This window comes from Tilletiopsis washingtonensis, assembly GCF_003144115.1.
Source record: "Tilletiopsis washingtonensis strain MCA 4186 unplaced genomic scaffold FA09scaffold_2, whole genome shotgun sequence".
Taxonomy (NCBI): Eukaryota; Fungi; Basidiomycota; class Exobasidiomycetes; order Entylomatales; genus Tilletiopsis; species Tilletiopsis washingtonensis.
In genome coordinates this window covers 939,225-955,793 of record NW_020311999.1, presented here as the reverse complement: position 1 = coordinate 955,793, position 16,569 = coordinate 939,225, and the positions used below count along the sequence as shown (strand labels likewise).

The 16,569-nt window shown below is 68.6% G+C and overlaps 8 protein-coding genes across 8 annotated transcripts; 4 read left to right on the top strand and 4 right to left on the bottom strand.

Annotated features, from left to right (window-relative positions):
- The first annotated feature begins 1 nt into the window (after nucleotide 1).
- FA09DRAFT_122586 (hypothetical protein) lies at nucleotides 2-886 on the top strand. Its single transcript, XM_025739044.1, has one exon. It carries the CDS (start codon nucleotides 86-88, stop codon nucleotides 836-838), a length of 753 nt encoding a protein of 250 aa, XP_025601284.1. The 5' UTR covers nucleotides 2-85; the 3' UTR covers nucleotides 839-886.
- Nucleotides 887-1,399: 513 nt separating this feature from the next.
- Nucleotides 1,400-3,109, top strand: FA09DRAFT_327712 (Brix-domain-containing protein). The gene is made up of 3 exons (XM_025741497.1): nucleotides 1,400-1,667; nucleotides 1,765-2,802; nucleotides 2,862-3,109. The coding sequence occupies exons 1-3, from the start codon at nucleotides 1,485-1,487 to the stop codon at nucleotides 2,898-2,900; spliced, it is 1,260 nt and encodes a 419-aa protein (XP_025601283.1). The 5' UTR covers nucleotides 1,400-1,484; the 3' UTR covers nucleotides 2,901-3,109.
- Nucleotides 2,511-4,614, bottom strand: FA09DRAFT_327711 (S-adenosyl-L-methionine-dependent methyltransferase). The gene is made up of 8 exons (XM_025741496.1): nucleotides 4,154-4,614; nucleotides 3,926-4,088; nucleotides 3,673-3,868; nucleotides 3,548-3,615; nucleotides 3,292-3,492; nucleotides 3,174-3,229; nucleotides 2,862-3,114; nucleotides 2,511-2,802 (listed from the first exon to the last, which is right to left on the bottom strand). The coding sequence occupies exons 1-7, from the start codon at nucleotides 4,472-4,474 to the stop codon at nucleotides 2,974-2,976; spliced, it is 1,146 nt and encodes a 381-aa protein (XP_025601282.1). The 5' UTR covers nucleotides 4,475-4,614; the 3' UTR covers nucleotides 2,511-2,802; nucleotides 2,862-2,973.
- A 79-nt stretch (nucleotides 4,615-4,693) lies between these two features.
- On the bottom strand, nucleotides 4,694-6,158 carry FA09DRAFT_327710 (2-nitropropane dioxygenase). Its single transcript, XM_025741495.1, has 2 exons — nucleotides 5,347-6,158; nucleotides 4,694-5,298 (listed from the first exon to the last, which is right to left on the bottom strand). The coding sequence occupies exons 1-2, from the start codon at nucleotides 5,891-5,893 to the stop codon at nucleotides 4,721-4,723; spliced, it is 1,125 nt and encodes a 374-aa protein (XP_025601281.1). The 5' UTR covers nucleotides 5,894-6,158; the 3' UTR covers nucleotides 4,694-4,720.
- Nucleotides 6,159-6,363: 205 nt separating this feature from the next.
- Nucleotides 6,364-8,569, top strand: FA09DRAFT_327709 (Clp1-domain-containing protein). Its single transcript, XM_025741494.1, has 8 exons — nucleotides 6,364-6,598; nucleotides 6,658-7,104; nucleotides 7,188-7,557; nucleotides 7,615-7,724; nucleotides 7,780-8,002; nucleotides 8,058-8,298; nucleotides 8,351-8,438; nucleotides 8,492-8,569. Exons 1-8 carry the CDS (start codon nucleotides 6,392-6,394, stop codon nucleotides 8,513-8,515), a joined length of 1,710 nt encoding a protein of 569 aa, XP_025601280.1. The 5' UTR covers nucleotides 6,364-6,391; the 3' UTR covers nucleotides 8,516-8,569.
- Nucleotides 8,566-9,208, bottom strand: FA09DRAFT_327708 (hypothetical protein). The gene has a single exon (XM_025741493.1). The coding sequence runs from the start codon at nucleotides 9,194-9,196 to the stop codon at nucleotides 8,810-8,812; it is 387 nt and encodes a 128-aa protein (XP_025601279.1). The 5' UTR covers nucleotides 9,197-9,208; the 3' UTR covers nucleotides 8,566-8,809.
- A 2,253-nt stretch (nucleotides 9,209-11,461) lies between these two features.
- FA09DRAFT_327707 (hypothetical protein) lies at nucleotides 11,462-12,287 on the bottom strand. Its single transcript, XM_025741492.1, has 3 exons — nucleotides 12,115-12,287; nucleotides 11,870-12,053; nucleotides 11,462-11,816 (listed from the first exon to the last, which is right to left on the bottom strand). Exons 1-3 carry the CDS (start codon nucleotides 12,125-12,127, stop codon nucleotides 11,576-11,578), a joined length of 438 nt encoding a protein of 145 aa, XP_025601278.1. The 5' UTR covers nucleotides 12,128-12,287; the 3' UTR covers nucleotides 11,462-11,575.
- A 252-nt stretch (nucleotides 12,288-12,539) lies between these two features.
- Nucleotides 12,540-16,516, top strand: FA09DRAFT_304253 (transcription elongation factor Spt5). The gene is made up of 5 exons (XM_025740462.1): nucleotides 12,540-12,995; nucleotides 13,051-13,301; nucleotides 13,360-15,173; nucleotides 15,226-16,031; nucleotides 16,089-16,516. Exons 1-5 carry the CDS (start codon nucleotides 12,629-12,631, stop codon nucleotides 16,442-16,444), a joined length of 3,594 nt encoding a protein of 1,197 aa, XP_025601277.1. The 5' UTR covers nucleotides 12,540-12,628; the 3' UTR covers nucleotides 16,445-16,516.
- The last annotated feature ends 53 nt before the right edge of the window (nucleotides 16,517-16,569 follow it).

The following is a 16,569-nucleotide window of genomic DNA, read 5'->3' as shown; positions in this document are numbered from 1 at the left end:
CACAAACTTGGCGACACGTCTCGAGCGCAATAGTCAGCGCACGAGCTACTTGCGACTGAGAGCTTTGCGGCACGTGTGCTGTGCCATGGGAGCCTGGGTGCGCCACAGCAGGTTCGCCATCATCTCGTCGAAGCACTGCGGCGCCAGCGCCGGAGAGGTGCTGCTGCACTCCCACTCCTCCTCCAGCTGCTCGCTCGCAGGCGGCGCTCGAGAGCGCTTCCAGATGCGCGACTTGCTCGCCTTGAGGGCCGGCGCCGCTCTCACCGCGGAGAGGTGTGCGGCGAGCATGCCGCCTGCGTGCTGTGCTTGCGCATCGAGCGTACGGGTGCCGTCGGGATGTCCGAGAGGTGCACGCTTCTGCGGCCCCGCGGCACGGGATTTGCTCGACTCGGACTGCGACCGTGTCACTGCGGCGAGAGACCCAGTAGAAAGGGGTCTCGGGGACGACGCATCGGCCGACGGCCGGCGGCTGGCACAAACTTTGGACGGCGAAGGCGACGAAGCGCCGGACCGGGTTGCGCGAGGCTTGTACGCCGACGACACGAGCAGAAGGTCGGAGGCAGCGGACTTGGTGTCGACGCGCTGCTTGTACTGCTGCAGCGCCGAGGCGAGGTCGAGCCCGGCTGGGCGGACATACTCCTGCAGGCCGGCGCTGAAGCTGAAGGACAGCCGGACAGGCGAGGCGAGGCTCTCGAGCGTCTGCTCGAGCCACACGTTGGCGTCGTTGGGCGCGTGGATGGCAGCTGCGGGCATGCTTGCAGGCTGCGGTGAAGGAGGAGTTGTGGTAGATGGCGGTCGGTCTGACTCTCCATCCTTAGCTATGAGCGCCAATACATAGCACCCGACTGTCGCGAGCTCTGAGCCCTGCTGGCAGCTGCCTGTGCATGTCGTGAATGCTGCGCCCGAGGTTGAGGAGCAGGGACACGATCCGCGCCCGGGCGAGCCGTGCACTCGCAGGAGATGAGGGCGCAAGACAGAGCAGCGCCGTGGACCCGCCGCATGAGCTCATCTTCAAGCATGAAGGGTTCAGACATCGCCGGTCTTTTCTGCCTTCATTTCGCCCGGCTGACTAGGGTCAACGGGTAGCATTTCAGCGCGCGCGGGCCTGCCTGACGCTGGATGTGATGCGTTCCGCCGCGGCGGAGGCGGAGGCGCGCCTGTCCGACATCGGCAATGCCAGCGTAGTGTCTGCTGAAAGTGAGCCTCGAGTGAGGACAGTAGCTGCTTGGAGTGCTCATCAGTATTTTGAGGTCAATGACTTGCGCACAGCTCACGGCCTCGTGGAGGAGGGCGAAGAGAGGGTCAGGGTCCCTGGGCTGGCTGGCGCCGGTCACGTGAGCACGGCTCTCCAAAAAGTTCACCGCCTCGAGGCCCGGCCGCGGCACCGTTCGCCTTTGCCCCGCGCCTACCACCTTCCATCTCGCCAGCCCTCAACCCCGGCTCATCGCATCCTCCCCGCCGCCCACGCCCACCAGACATCCAGCATGCCGAACACGGCTGCGCACGCCAGCGCCGGCGCCGGCGAGTCCTTCTCCCACATCCGCAACAAGCACAAGCGGCAGGACGTGTACCGCAAGCACCGCCGCGAGAAGGCGCAGGAGAAGCTCAAGACGCGCATTGCGCGCGCAAAGGAGGAGAAGGGCGAGGGCGGCAGCGAGAAGAAGAAGGTGAGTCGCGAGCGCCGCTGGCTGGGCCGGACTGGCGGCCAGAGTGTCTAGCCGGCGAGGCGACCGAGCTCCACTCACGTCCACGCCTCTTGCGCAGGCTCGGTTGGAAGCGAATGTGCCACGCACCATCGAGAACACGCGCGACTTCAACCAGACCATCATCAGCGCACCCAACACGCACGCTGGCCCCGGGCCGTCTGCTGCTGTCGCGCAGTCGATGGCGCAGAACGACGATGACGCTGCCGAAGGCTCGGGCGATGCCGGCCAGGGCCAGGCAGAAGAGGCAGCGGGAGACGAGGATGAGGACGAGGACCCGCATGCGCCGCCAGCGCTCCTCATCACCACGTCTCTGCCCTCGAACAACACCACGCCGCATCTCGTCTCGGCGAACGCGCGGTCAAAGCCGGGCGAGCGCACGCGTGCCTTTGTCGACGAGCTCCTGAACATCTTTCCCGGCGCCGAGTACCGGCCACGGTCAAAGGCCAAGGGCGCAGGGCTGGGCAAGATCTCGGGCTGGGCGCGGGGGCGTGGCTACGGCGGCATGCTTGTCATCGGCGAGGACAAGAAGGCGCCCGTGTCGCTGACCATCGTCGGCCTGCCGCACGGGCCGACGGCCTTCTTCCGCCTGACGAGCCTGAGCATCGGCAGCGAGATCTACGGCCACGCGCGGCCCACGCCGCACACGCCCGAGCTCATCCTCAACAACTTCACCACCTCGCTCGGCCACTCCATCGGCGGCCTGCTGCAGTCGCTCTTCCCGCGCGTGCCAGAGCTGGCCGGCCGGCAGGTGATCACGGCGCACAACCAGCGTGACTTCATCTTCTTCCGGCGGCACCGCTACATGTTCAAGAGCACGGACAAGACGGCGCTGCAGGAGATCGGGCCGCGCTTCACCATCAAGCTGCGCAGCCTGAAAGAAGGCCTGCCGAAGGGCGCCGGTGTGTGGGACGGGCAGGTCAACTTCGATGGCGTGCCGGAAGAGACCAAGGACGAGGAGCAGGCCCAGGAGGAGCTGGACGAGGCTGCCGAGGGAAGTGGAGCTGCGGCCGCGCAGAGCGCCACGGGCATGCGCAAGCGCAAGCCAGAGACGGGACGCGCTGCGGAAGAGGACAAGGGTCTCGAGTTTGAGTGGAAGGTGAGCACATGCGCTCCGTCCTGTTGCTCAAAGCAGAAGCTGACCACTCGCCTCCTCAGCCGCGCATGGGCGTCTCTCGGCGCAGCTTCTACCTGTGATCTGCTGCTCTGCGCCTGCCGCACATGGCAGCGCCTGTACACTATCCTTTGCGATGCATGCATTTGACGTCCACTACCGCTTGCCGTCGCCCGAGTCGCGCTCGTCTTTGCCGACCTCCTGCTGGCTGTCGGCGGCAAGGGCGTCCTTCATGCTGTGAGACGCGCTGCCGCGCTTCAGCGGCTTCATCTGCGAGGCCGCCGGCTTCCATCCGATCTGCGTGGAGTCGCGGGGTCAGCACATTGGCATCGCAGGGCAGCTCTGCCAGGACTGACGCAGTAGATCGTCGCGAACGTCGCGGGGACAGTGCCGTCCTCAGAGCCGTGCATCGCTGTGTGAATCGCGGCATGAGCGTGCTAGACGCAGCTTGCGCGTGACCGCACTCGGACTCACCCTGGTAGATGGCGCTGGCGGCAATGAGCGTGTCGCGCTGCAGCGTGCCGCGCCGGTTGATGACGGCGTTGCTCTCGCCCATGTCGCGCAGGTCGTGCATGAGCTCGAAGATGCTCGGGTACTGGATCTCGACCTCGTCTGTGTCGACGGTTGGAATGGCAAAGCCGGCGCGGGACAACAGATTGGACATGTCGCGTGTGTCTGGGAGCCTGCGAGTCAGTAGTGAAGCCGGGAGGCAGCAGGGCCCTGTGCGTACCGGTCATGGGCGAAATGCGAGGCGAGATGCCGCCCTCGCGCTCCTGCTCAGCCAGCTGCAGGCTGGTTCTAAACTCGAGGGATCCGGATCAGCCTAGCTCAGTCTCATGAAGCGTGAGCACGCACCGCAGCTCGAAGAGCGTGTCGCCGCCGTGCAGTGCGCCGATAAAGACGCCGTCGGGCTTCAGTGCCCGCTGGATCTGCACGAGCGCACCGGGCAGGTCGTTCGTCCAATGCAGCGCGCCGATCGACACGATGCAGTCCAGGCTGTTCTCCTCGAACGGCAGATTCTCCTCGTCGACGATGCGGCGCTCAATCTCGACTGACGCAGCGGCGTCAGAACAGCAAGGCGTGCCAGACGACACGAGACGCAACTCACACTTGCCGTCGGCATCCAGATGCTCGTCGCGATGCAGCGCTTCCCGGCTCGGGTCGCACATGATGATCTTCTTGCAGCCGCTTGCCTCAGGATCGAGGTAGTGCCGCAGGAAGCCCGCACCGGCGCCGAGCTCGACGATCACCGGTAGGTCCTTTTTGATGTCCTGCACACACGCCACAGCATGAGACACCCTCCACAAGCGCTGTCTTCCCCAGGCGCTACACTCACCAGCACGCGCTCGGCCACACTCTCAGCCACCAGGCGCTTGACATAGTCCGTCTCGCGTGAAGCCTCGCCCGCCGCGCCGGTCGGCTGCCCCTGGGCGTCGACAGGCCGCCGCAGCGCGGCGCGGCTGCGCTGTGTGGCCTTGGCTGCGCGGTCGAAAATGACAAAGGGTGCGTTGGGACGCGGCGGCCCCGGCGCCGGGTTGGGCGAAGGTGTCGGTGCTGCGCTGGACGCAGCTCGCGAGCGTGGCGGCACGGCGAAGAGGCTGGCGCGGCGCAGGCCGGCGCGGCGCACGCTGGCGAGGGCTGAGGTGGGCAGCGACATGCTGGCAGCGTTGCGATGCGAGTACGGGATCCGAGGTCAGGCTCGGGCGGGCTGCGGTGTTCAGACGAGCAGACGTGAGGAGCAGGAGGTGTGAAGGTAAGCAGCATGCGCGCCTTGCGTCGCGCTTCAGAAGACTTCCCACGCGCTCTGAGCCGCCTCCACACCGCCGACGCGCATCTGTCATCCAGGTGGTGCCCCTCCGCCTTCACACCACCTGCGTCGAGCTCGAGCATATGCATTGCCTTACTACTGCAGCGTACCAGACAGCTCGCGCACAGCCTCTGCGGCGTCGCGGCCCACCTCCTCAATCACGTCCTTGGCCGGCTTGATCTCCGTCATGAGGCCCACGCCCGTGCCGGCCCACGTCACGATGCGCGCCTCGTCGCCCTGTGCCTCGGCCTCCTTGTAGCGCTTCTGCCGGCTGGCCGTGTCGCCCTCGCCCTTATCGTAGGCGTGCACCGTGGCGTTGACGACGCCGCGGCCGTCGACGCCCGTGGGCCAGCCGAGCGTGTTGCGTGCCTCGTCGAAGGCCATCGTGCGGCGCGTCTCTGCCGACGAGGCCTTGAGCAGCACACTCTTCTGCGCATCGCTGTATGCCGCCTCGGGCGTGAGCAGCAGACGAGTGCCGAGCACGCCGCCATGTGCGCCCAGCGCCAGCAGTGCCGCCAGCGACCGGCCGTTGGAGAGGCCGCCGGCGCCGAGCAGCACGGGCGTCTGACCAGACGGGTTACTGGCGCGCCACTGCGGCAGCTGCGAGAGCATGCGCGGCACGAGGGCATGCAGCGGCGGCGACGAGCCGAGGCCGTGGCCGCCGGCCTCGCAGCCTGCGAATCGTCAGCGCATGGATGCGTGAAGAGCAGCACAGGACGCACCCTGAACGACGAGCACGTCGCAGCCGACCTCTTCGACCGCGCGCTGCGCCTCGCCCTCCTCGCCGACGCCGACAAACAGCTTGAGCTCCTTGCCGTCGCCACCATTGAGCTCGACCTCGCGGCGACGCATGACCTCTGCCCAGACCTTCATCTCCTCGCGATCGCCAAAGCTCAGCCAGAGTGCTGCTGGCCGCGGCCGGAGGGCCTCGTCGATGAGCTTGCGTGCAGCGCTGCTGTCGCCGACGTCGCTCGATGCCGCGGGCTTGCCGCCGTGGATCGCCGACAGGCGCCAGGCCAGGAAGCCAACACCAACGGGCAGGCGGCCATGCGCATCTTTCTGCATGGAGCCAGCCTCGAGCTGAGACGCGGCCGTCTCGAGCTCCTTGGCCAGCTTGGCGGCATCGAAGTAGCCGGCGCCGAGGAAGCCGAGACCGCCGCCGAGCGAGACCTGCGCGGCCAGTGCGCCGCCGGCGGCGTTGGCCATGGGCCCGCAAACAAGCGGGTGGCGCAGTGCGCAGAGCGTCGTGAGAGGTGTGCGAAGCGACATGGTGGTGGTGGAGAGGAGGCCGGGAAGCAGACGAGGATGGCCGCGGACGGCGAGCGGCCGCCATGTGGAGTCCGGGGTATGCGCGAGCGGGAGCGGCGCGCGGACGTCGCGGCACTTTCGGCTTTACGCGAAGTGGCCGCCGCGAGCGCCGCTCTCGTCCAAGCCTCGACCTACTCCATGCGCACCTTTGGGACGATGAGAAGGCTTGTCAGCGAGAGTTGCCTCGTTGCCTCAATGCATAGGGAGCTGCCAGCAAGGCCCGTCGCTGTCCGTGGTGCGCGGCGCGAGAGTTGCCTCGTTGCCTCAATGCATAGGGAGCTGCCAGCAAGGCCCGTCGCTGTCCGTGGTGCGCGGCCGAGAAGGCAGCATGCACGCGGCTTCGGCGCGGCGTGAGCGATCTCATGCCGCGGGCCATCTCACACGCCGTGCACTTTCGTGCCGCGCGCAAGGCAGCGCTCCTCATCTTCTCACCACGACGAGCGCCTGCTCCACTCATCCATGGCTACACGCACGCAGCGCCTGACCGCGCGCTCCGAGTTCCGCTTTGAGCTCGAGCCCGGAGAGCGCATCTCGCTGCGCCTCGTGCCCGACAGCGGCGACGCCGAGGTCTTCGGCGCCGAGCTCGTGCCGGGCAAGGAGCGCTGGTACGCGTTCGGCGACGAGGCAAAGGCCGCCATCAGCACGTGGGCCGGCTGCGAGCTCGAGATGAGTACGGTCTGCACGCACTTCGCTGTGGTCACGTCAAGCTGACACCAGGCGCGCACATTGCAGGCCGCGCCTCGACCGAGTACGTGCCCGATGACCCGTCGCCGACGTACACGTCGTATGCCAATGTACACTTGCATCTCGAGGGTGCCCGCCTGCGCGCCCGGGCGGCGCTGCGTGCCCAGCCGGACCTGATCCGCTCGCAGGCGAGTGCTGCACTCGCCGCGCCCACGCAGCCCGGCGAGGGCGGCGCACTGCCCATCAACGGCGACGCCGAGACGCAGCTCTACTCCGCCGTTGGACAGGGGCCACGCGTGCTGGTTGTTGGCCCGGAGTCGGCGGGCAAGAGCTCGCTGGTGAAGCTGCTGGCGAACTACGCGCTGCGCAGTCCGGCAGTCTGCAGTACCGGACTGGAGGAAGAGGGCAAGGAGAAGGACTCAAAGAGCGCAGAGGAGAGCGAGGTGACGGGATGGTGGCCCACCGTGGTGAACCTCGATCCATCAGCAGTGAGTTCTTCGGGATGCAGTCGGAGCGGCATGCGCCTGCATCGCCCGGCTTTCCGAGCGCATGGCTGACGCTATCCTCGCAGGGTGCTCCCCCACTGCCCTGCACACTGTCTCTCCTTCCTCTTTCGCCTATGCCGTCGGCCGCGCTGCCATCATGCTCGCCGGCCTTTCCCTTCGGCACGACAGCACCGACGACCGGCGCATCAGCGCCCGGGCCCGGCGCTGCACATGGCGTTGCGCCTCTGACGCTCTGGCTCGGCAAGGAAGACGTGCGCGCCAACGAGACGCACTCGATGCGTGTCGTTGAGTGGCTTGGCGCTGCGCTCGAGAAGCGGTTAGCGCGCGACCCGCGAGCACGGATGAGCGGCATCATCGTCGACACGCAGGGCGTGACGAGCGCAGACGGCAGAGGCCGGTATGCGTTCCTGCAGCACTGCATCCGCACACTCAAGAGTGAGCCGATTCCATTGCCTCGCCGCACTCTTCCCGCTGACCGCAGAACTGCCCTAGTCGACACGATCATCGTGCTCGGACACGAGAAGCTCAACATCGAGCTGTCGCGCATCTTTCCCACGCCAGAGTCGGGCATTCGTGTGCTCAAGCTGCCGAAGTCGGGCGGAGTGCGTGTGCATCTGCGCGAAGTGCGACAGGGCCTCGCTGACGTGGCTCTCCCAGGTCGTCGAGCTCGACAGCACATACAAGGAGCGACTGCGGGCCCTGCAGATTCGCTCGTACTTCTACGGCGGCTCCGCGAGCGCGAGCCGGCCAGAAGGCGAAGGCGAGGCAAGCAGCGCCACCTTGCCAGGGCACGCTGAGCCCTTGGGCGGGCTGCCAGCGCTCAGTCCGCTCACGACGTCCATCCCGTTCGATCTGCTGGAGATCTACCGCGTCGGGCAAGGTGAGCGTGCGGTGCGCAGCATCTCGGGACTCAGCCTTCTCACGCGCCTCTGCAGAGAACATGGCGCCATCGTCTGCGCTGCCCATCGGCATGGGCCGCACGGTGACAGAGACGCAGCTCGTCAAGCTTGACCCGGTCAACAGCGCAGGCGACCAGGCTGCGGTGCTCCACTCCGTCCTCGCACTGATCGAGGCGCCGCGCGGCGGAGGCGGGCCTGGGCAGGCAGACTCGGCTATCGAGCCGCCGCCATCCGACGACGAGATCACGGGCGCGACCGTCCTCGGCTTCATCCACATGTATGTGCAGTGCATCAGACGCAGACTAAAGGTACTAACGCTTCACTCGCAGCGGAAGCATCGACGCAACGCGCAAGAAGATGAGCATTCTCTCGCCGAACCCAGGGCGCAAGCTGCCGAGCAAGACGGCGTTGCTCGGAGTGAGTTCTCCGTCCCATCGCAGCGCACCCCTGCTCACCAGCTGCACCTACAGACACTAGACTGGCAGGACGCATGAGCCGCGAGATCGGCAATGCAATGACTCTCGTCTTCACGACTCTGCACGTGCGCGATGAACGAGAGGTGCATTCGCAATGGTGGCGCCACGAAAGATGGGGATGGCGCGGCGCGGGCTCGACAGGGCTGAGCTGAGCGGCAGGACTGCGACAGGGGCACATGCATGGACGAGGCGAGACATTGAAGAGGGTGGACAGGCGGGATGGGACCGACGACCGGACGACAGGTTCTGGAGACGGGAAGAGGACGCGCGCTGCGCCAAAGCATATGCTCCGCGCTGCCGAGAGGAAGCGCGCTAGTTCTTGCCGCTGGGACGCTGGCCAAGCATGGCCATCAGACCGGCGGCGTTGAGCGGCTGCGAGCCAGGCGGCATGGAAGGGCTCGGGCTCGAGGCGTGGCCGTAGGGCTGCATGTCCTGGTGCGCGTGCGGCGAGCCGTACGCCTGCTGCTGCGGCGGCGGCGGCGGCGATGCGAAGCCCGGGCCGCCACCCTGGCCGCCTGGAGAGCCGGCGGGCGCGCCAAAGTGCTGCGAGAGGAACTGGTGCTGCACATGCGGCGGCATGCCCATCAGCTGCTGCTGCACGTGCGGCGGCAGCGCTCCGAGCATGCCCGGCGGTGGCGGCGGCGGCCGGCCGCCAGGGCTGAACATCGGCGGCGCACCGCCGGGCACGAAGCCGCCCATGCCGGGCGGCGGAGGCGGCGGGCCGGGGCCGCGAGGCGGCATGCCTCCGCTGAGCGCAGCTGCGATGTGCGGCGGCAGGCCCGGCGGCAGGCCCTGCGGCGGGCGGCCGAGCATGCGCGGGTCCATGCCAAACGGCGGACGGCCGCCAGGCGGGAAGCTGCCCGGCGGCGGACCACCTGGGATCGGACTGCCGCCGAACTGATCGCGGCTGGGCGCGTTGGGGTAGCCAAAGTGCTGCGGGCCGGGCATGCCGCCCATCGACGGCGACATGGCACCCTGCTGGCCGCCACTGCTGAGCATGCGCTGGTGGTGCTGCTGTGCCATGTCCTGCGGATGATTGAAGGGCGGCGGAGGGCCCTGGTGCATGCCCTGCTGCTGCTGATGCTGCTGCGGCGGCTGGCCGGACGGGCCGTTGCTGGCCCACTGGCTCTGCGCCTGCTGCGGCAACGCCCCCTGCTGGTGATGCTGCTGCTGTTGGTGCTGCTGCTGGAAGCCAGACGAAGGGCTGTGTGCTCTCGGCAGCGCTGGAGATGCACGGCCGGCATCGTGCTGGCTCGCGCTCGACTGCGGCGGGCCTTGTGCGTGGCCTGGGCTAGGAGCGCGGCGCGACTCCTGCGTGGGCGTCGCAGCACTGCGATCGTCGTTGGCGTGCTGCTGAGACTGCTGCGAGTGCTGCGAGGCCTCGCGCGAGTCGTTGCGCTGCTGCTGCTGAGCTTCCCGCGGAGCCTTCCCGGCGTCGCCATTGGGCGTCGCCGAGCGGCCTGCGCCATTGAGCAGTGCCATGATCTTCTGCATCGACGCCACGTCTTCGCTAGAAGGCTGAGGCGCGTCCGCGCGTCCGCTGGCTTGCGGTGCAGGCGATGGCTCAGGCGATGCGACGGCCTCGCGTTTCGCAGAGCTGTCCGCGCCGCCGACGTCGAGACCTCTGAAGAGATCCGCCATGCTGACCGACTGCCCGGCCTGCGCAGGCAGGCCTTCCGCACCGGCAGAAGGCGGCGGCGATGTAGCGCCGTGTGCCTCGGCATGCTTCTGCTGCGCAGCGAGCGCGGCGGCATGCGGATCGCGCGGCTTGCCGTCGAAGAAGCGCGCGAAGCGGCTCGAGCGGCCCGGCAAGCCGGGCGGAGCCGGCGCCGGTGAGCTGGCACTGTCCGCGCCAGTCGACGGTGCAGAGGCAGATGCAGCACCAGCGGCGGGCTCCTCGCTCGCAGCGCGCGGCGCAGTCTCGGCCGCGCGCGGCTGTGCCTGAGGGGCTGCGGGCCCAGCGGACGTGGCGCGAGAGAAGTTGTCGAAGATGCCGCCGCCAGATCCGCTCTCTTCTGCATTGGCGCGACGCTCCAGGCCAGGCGGCGGCCCGGCCGGAAGGGACGACGAGGCGCTGCCGCCTGCGCGCACCTTCTCAGCGCGCTCTTTCTCGCGCATCTGCGCCTTGAACGCCTGGATGCTGTCCATGCCCGAGGGCGTCGACGCCTCGCTGTCGGCCTCAGCCTTGCGCAGCGAGCCGAATGCGCCAAACCCGCCAGTCTGTTTGGCGTGCGACGCGGTCGTGGCAGAGTTTGGCGTGGAGCTCGGCGCGCCGTCGTCATCGTTCATCCACGAGGGCTCGGCGTCGTCCGCCATCCAGGACGGGAAGCCGGTGCGGCGCGCGCCGTCTTGCCGACCCGCACCCTCGCGCATGCTCGCTGCTGTACGGCTGCCCATAGTGCGGCTAGATGCTGGCGAGCCGGTGCCGCGGCGCCAATCGCCAGCCGAGTCGGCCTCGCGCTGCGCGCGCAGACGGCGCTCGGTCTCTGGGCTGCGCGGCACGCTTTCCCACTCCTCCTCGTCGGCAGGAGCTTCGCCGTTGGCTCCGGCGCCGCGCCGCTTGTCGCGCAGGGCGCCAAAGTCCCGCCCAGAGGCAGAACGCTCTGCTTCGCCGCGGAAGCTATTGCCGCGCAGGCCGCGCGGTCGCTCCTCGATCGCGCCGGTCTCGCCGCGACGAGCGGCATACTGCAGCCAGGGCGTGTGAGCCCGAGGGCTTCATCTCGAGACGCGGAGGGAATCCCAGCACTCCTGATCCATCTCCCGACGCCGCAACACTGCCAGTATTCAGCACTCACCCCACGCTTGTCACCCGCCTCGCCATCCTTGCCTGCAGGGCGGAACGTGCCGCTTGCAGAGATCTGGCCGAACGGATTCTTGCCGGTCGGAGGGAAGCGGCTGCGTCCGATGTCTGCTGGACGATGTCAGACAGAGCGCAGGCCGCGCAGTGGGGAGCCTCGTACTAACCTCCCATGCGCATCGGCGACTCGCCGCCATCCTGAGCGCCGCGCTCCTCAAAGCGACGGAAGCTGATTTCGCAAGAGCTCAGCAACGCACGGCACACCCCGTCGCGTGCACCACTCACGTCCGCTCGCCCGCCTTGCGCCCTGCGCTGAAGCTGCCCATCGCACCGCCGTGGGCCTCCATGCTCCGCGACTCGAGCTCGTCGCCGCGGTGTGCGCCTCTGTCGCTGCGCTCCGACTGGCGCACATGCGGCGGGCCCTCGCGCGGCCCGCCGGAGCCCAGGTTGCCGGGACCGGTGCCCACATACATGTGGGCGCCGCTGCCGCCGATGGGTCGCGGCGTGTACGGCTCCCAGTCGCTGCGGGCCGAGATGAGCAAGACGGACGGACAGAACGGCGCAGCGCTACGCACCCGTACCACGCCTTCAGCGCCGGCATGTCTGCTGGTGGAGCGACGAGCGGGCTGCGCGAGAGCGCAAGCAGCGCATGCCGCGAGTACGGCTCGGTGCTGCGCGGAATGACCTGGAAGACGCCGGGCGAGGAGCGCGCGGGCGGCGGGGCGCGCGAGGCACCGCCCAGGCCGGGAGGAGGCCCGACTGATGCAGCGAGAGTGCGTGTGAGCTCGGCGACTGACGCCGCACGCGTGCGCATACACACCGGCAGCTGCCATGGCCGCGGCTCTATCAGAGACGCCGGGCGGCTTCTTTCACGGGCGTGCCGGGACGCAGGCAAGAGCACGAGATGGAAACGCGGCGCAAGCAAGCGGATCGAAGCTGCGAAGCGCCAGATGTGCGGCGAGTGCGGCGTGAGGGTGCGGCGAGGGTGGGAGAGCAGGACGAGAGGGTGATGGGCGGGAGGCAGGCTCGGCTCCGCACGCGATGTGCTGCCGTCGCAGCCGCCGCCGCGCGAGCCGCTCTCGAGCCAGCTGGCCCGGCCCCGCGCGCCGCGGTCACGTGCGCGGCGCGCCCAGCCCAGCAGCGACGCCGGTGCCAGCGGCAGCTGCAGCGGGAGGGGTCCGCATGCGCTGCCTTCCAGCCGCTGCGCAGCCTCTTTCCTGCCTCATCACCACCACCACTGCAGCGCGCACACCTTTGCAGCAGCACTCGGCTCCAGCAGCGCCGCACGCCGCACCCCCAGCTCGCCCCAAGCGCCCGCCGCGCGGCTCGCCGCCATGTCCTCCTCGCCCGCGCCGGAGGCCGGCGCCTCGTCGCGCGCGCCGCGCCGCCTCTCTGCCTCGTCTGGCGACGAGGACAAGCCCGATGAGGCGGCGCTGCGCCGCAGTGCCTCGCCGCCGCGGGCGCCGCGCGGCCGGCGCAGCACGTCCGAGGACGAGGAGGAGGACGACGAAGATGACGATGACGACGAGGACGACGAGGACGAGGACGAGGACAGCGACGACAGCCGTGCCGCTGCCGCGAGCGGCAAGCGCAAGAAGAAGCGCAGGAAGAAGACTGGCAACCGCTTCCTCGATGTCGAGGCCGAGGTGGACGACGACGACGAAGACTTGGACGAGGAGGATGCGGAGCTGGCCAAGGAGGGTGAGTGCCGGTCCGGGCTCTTGCGCTTCTACTGCGCAGCCCTGACACTCCGCAGACGGCTTCATCGAGGCCGACGCCGAGGACGATCTCGGCGTGGACGGCCGCCGGCAGCTGGCCGCCGAAAACCAGCGCCTCGACCGCATGCGCCGCGAGAAGGAGGACCGCACCGCCGAGGAGCTCGCCGCAGAGCTCAACGAGCGCTACCGCCGCACGGCGCGCAGCGCCAAGAGCGAGTACTCCGAGGTGCCGCAGCGCATGCTCATGCCGTCCGTGCACGACCCGGGACTCTACTCTGTCCGCTGCAAGGTGAGACAGCCCGGCGCTCGCACGGCAGCGTGGCTTTGCTCACGCATCCCCGTGACAGGCTGGTCGCGAGCGCGAGATTGTCATTACCATGATGCGCAAGGCCGTCGCGCGGTTTGAAGCCGACCAGAATGTCGGCCTGATCAGCTGCTTCTTCCGCGACAGCCTGCCGCAGCGCATCTTCATGGAGGCGCGCTCGTCGAAGGACGTCATTGACGCCTGCATTGAGGTGGTGGGCGTGTATGCGCGCTCGCAGGAGCAGCTCTTCCTCGTGCCCATCGATGAGATGGCCGACCTGCTGCGCATCACCAAGGTGGTGCAGGAGGTCAAGCCCGGCGGCTGGGTGCGCATCAAGCGCGGCCGCAACCAGGGCGATCTGGCGCAGGTCATCGACACGACGGAGAACGGCGAGATCATCGGCGTCAAGTATCTGCCGCGCCTTGACCTTACGCCGCGCGAGGAGGGCGAGACGTTCGACAAGCTCGGCCGCAAGCGCAAGAAGGGCGCCGCACCCGGCACTGCGCTCAACGACCGCCCGCCGCAGCGCTTCTTCAACTACGAGGAGGTCAATCGCTCGGTTCCGAACAAGGACCGCCCGATCCGCCGCGACGGCGCGTACATCTTCCGCGGCAAGACGTACAAGGACGGCTACTGCGAGGAGGACATCAAGCTCAGCGCACTGATCACGGAGGACGTCAATCCCACGCTCGACGAGATCACGCGCTTCACAGGCGATGCGTCGGCGCAGGACGGCGGCGGCAGCGCGCTCGCGTCCGGCGCCGCCAATGCGACGTCTGGCGTCGATCTTGACCTGCTGGCGGAGGCGACGCGCGCCAAGGCCGAGGTGGTGCTGCGCCGCGGCGACCACGTCGAGGTGCTGGACGGCGAGCAGGCCGGCATCGAGGGCACCGTCGACACTGTCGGTGCCGAGGCCGTCACGCTCAAGATCGAGCTGTCGGACGGCGAGACGCAGATGATCGAGGTGCCGGTGCGCTCGGTGCGCAAGCGCTTCAAGCCCGGAGACCACATCAAGGTCATTGCCGGCAAGCACCTGGACGAGACGGGTCTCGTCGTCAAGGTCGAGGACAATGTGACGACGTTCCTGTCCGACCTGAGCCTCGAGGAGGTCACCGTCTTCAGCAAGGACATTCACGAGGCTGCCGAGGTCGGCAGCGGTGTGACCACGGTTGGCGGCTACAACCTGCACGAGCTGGTGCAGCTCGACGCGCAGACTGCCGGTGTGATCTTCAAGATCGAGCGCGGCGTTTTCCTCGTGCTGGACCAGCTCGGTCAGGTGCGCTCAGTGCGTCCGGCGCAGATCACCATGAAGCGCGACACGGGCCGGTCAGTGGCGCTCGACAGCGAGGCTGGCGAGTTCCGCGCGGGTGACACGATGAAGGAGGTCGAGGGCGATGTGAGTCTGCTGCTGCCAGCTGCTGCCGATGCATGCTCACGGTGCTTTCCGCAGGAACGAGATGGCCAGGTGCTGCACGTCTACCAGTCGATGCTGGTGTGGCTCTTCAACCGCGACCTGCGCGAGAACGGCGGTGTCTTCCTGTCGCGCGCGCGCAAGCTGCGGCCGAAGGCGCCGCGCTCGGCGGGCGGTGCGCCGGTGATGGATCTCAGCAAGCAGAACCCGGCGCTGCAGGCTGCGACGATGGGCCTGCAGGCCGGCGGCGGCGGCGGCGCGCTCAGCAACATGAAGCGCCAGGGCGGCCGCGACGCGCTGGCCGGCAAGACGGTGGCCATCACCAAGGGCGTGTACAAGACCTACCGCGGCATCATCAAGGACACCAACGGCACCATGGCGCGCGTCGAGCTGCACACGATGAGCAAGGTGCTGACCATCGAGCTGTCCTCGCTCGTCGAGAAGGAGTGAGTGCGCTAGGCCGCAGCACGTGCTCTCAGATGCTGACAAGGTGTGCAGCCCCATCACTGGCAGGAGTCGGCCACTGCTGGGCCCTGGCCCGGGCGCACCGGGCGCACCGGGCGCAATGAGCGCGCCGAGCCCGTATGCAAGCGGAGCGAACGGCTTCGGCGGCGCCACGCCGGCATACGGCAGCGGCGCTCGCACGCCTGCCTACGCGTCTGGCAGCAAGACGCCTGCGTACGGCAGCGGCAGCAAGACGCCGGCGTACGGCTACAACGATGGCGGTCGCACGCCGGCGTACGGCTTCAATGACGGCGGCCGGACACCCGCTTACGGCGCTGGCTCGCGCACGCCGGCTTACGGCGGCGGCGACGGCGGCCGCACACCTGCGCCGAACTACGGCAGCGCGACGCCGAGTCACTACGGCAGCTACGGCTCGCGGCCCAACGACGGCGGGCGCACGCCGATGGCGCCGCCTCTTAGCGGCGCCGCTGCGTTCCGCGAGCCGGCGTACTCGGCGCCGACACCGTACGGCGCACCGACGCCCGGCGCGTATCCCAGCGCACCCACGCCGGCCGGCGCGCCGACACCCGGCTACGGCGCCGCGGCGCCACGTGGAGCGTACGGTGCGCCGACGCCGGGCGCCCCAACGCCTGGAGCCTATGCCGCTCCGACGCCTGGCGGGCCGATGAGTGCCCCGACGCCCGGAGCTTACGGCGCGCCTACGCCCGGCGGCATGTATGGCGCTCCAACGCCGGGCGCAATGGGCGCACCCACGCCCGGCGGCGCGATCAGTGCTCCGACACCTGCCGCTGGCGGGTGGGGCGGTGGAGGTGCCTCGGCGAGCCGGCAGTCTGCTCCTAGTACGTCTCTCGCCTGCTTGCGCATCCATGCCCACGCTGACACTCTCGTCCTCGCAGTGCAAATCCGCATCTTCTCCGATATCCTCGTCTCGCTCGGGCCTGACACCAGCGGCCGCTCCTTTGGCAACGGCGAGCACAATGGCAAGGGCGGCTGGGTCACTGCCGTCAACGAGGCGGCACAGACGGCCGCGGTGGCGTTCGACGACGGCAACCGCCTCGCCAGTGTGCCCTTCGCCTACGTCAAGCCGAAGCGCCCCACGGCGCGCGGCGCCTACTGTCTGGCGCTCGCCGGCCCGCACGCCGGCTCGCGCGTCGTCGTGCAGAGCATCGACGGCGACGAGATCATGGCGCTCAACTCGGCCACGCAGGAGAGCGTATTTGGCTCGTCGAGCATGTTCGCGATCGTGGCCTAGGCATCTGTCCCCTCATGTACTCTCTCTCTCGTCTCCCTGCCAGCAATCATCTTCACACGCGCCGAGCTTGCGTCAAAGTGCATTAGACGGACCCGGTCGGGCAAGCGAAGGATGAGAGGGCCGCA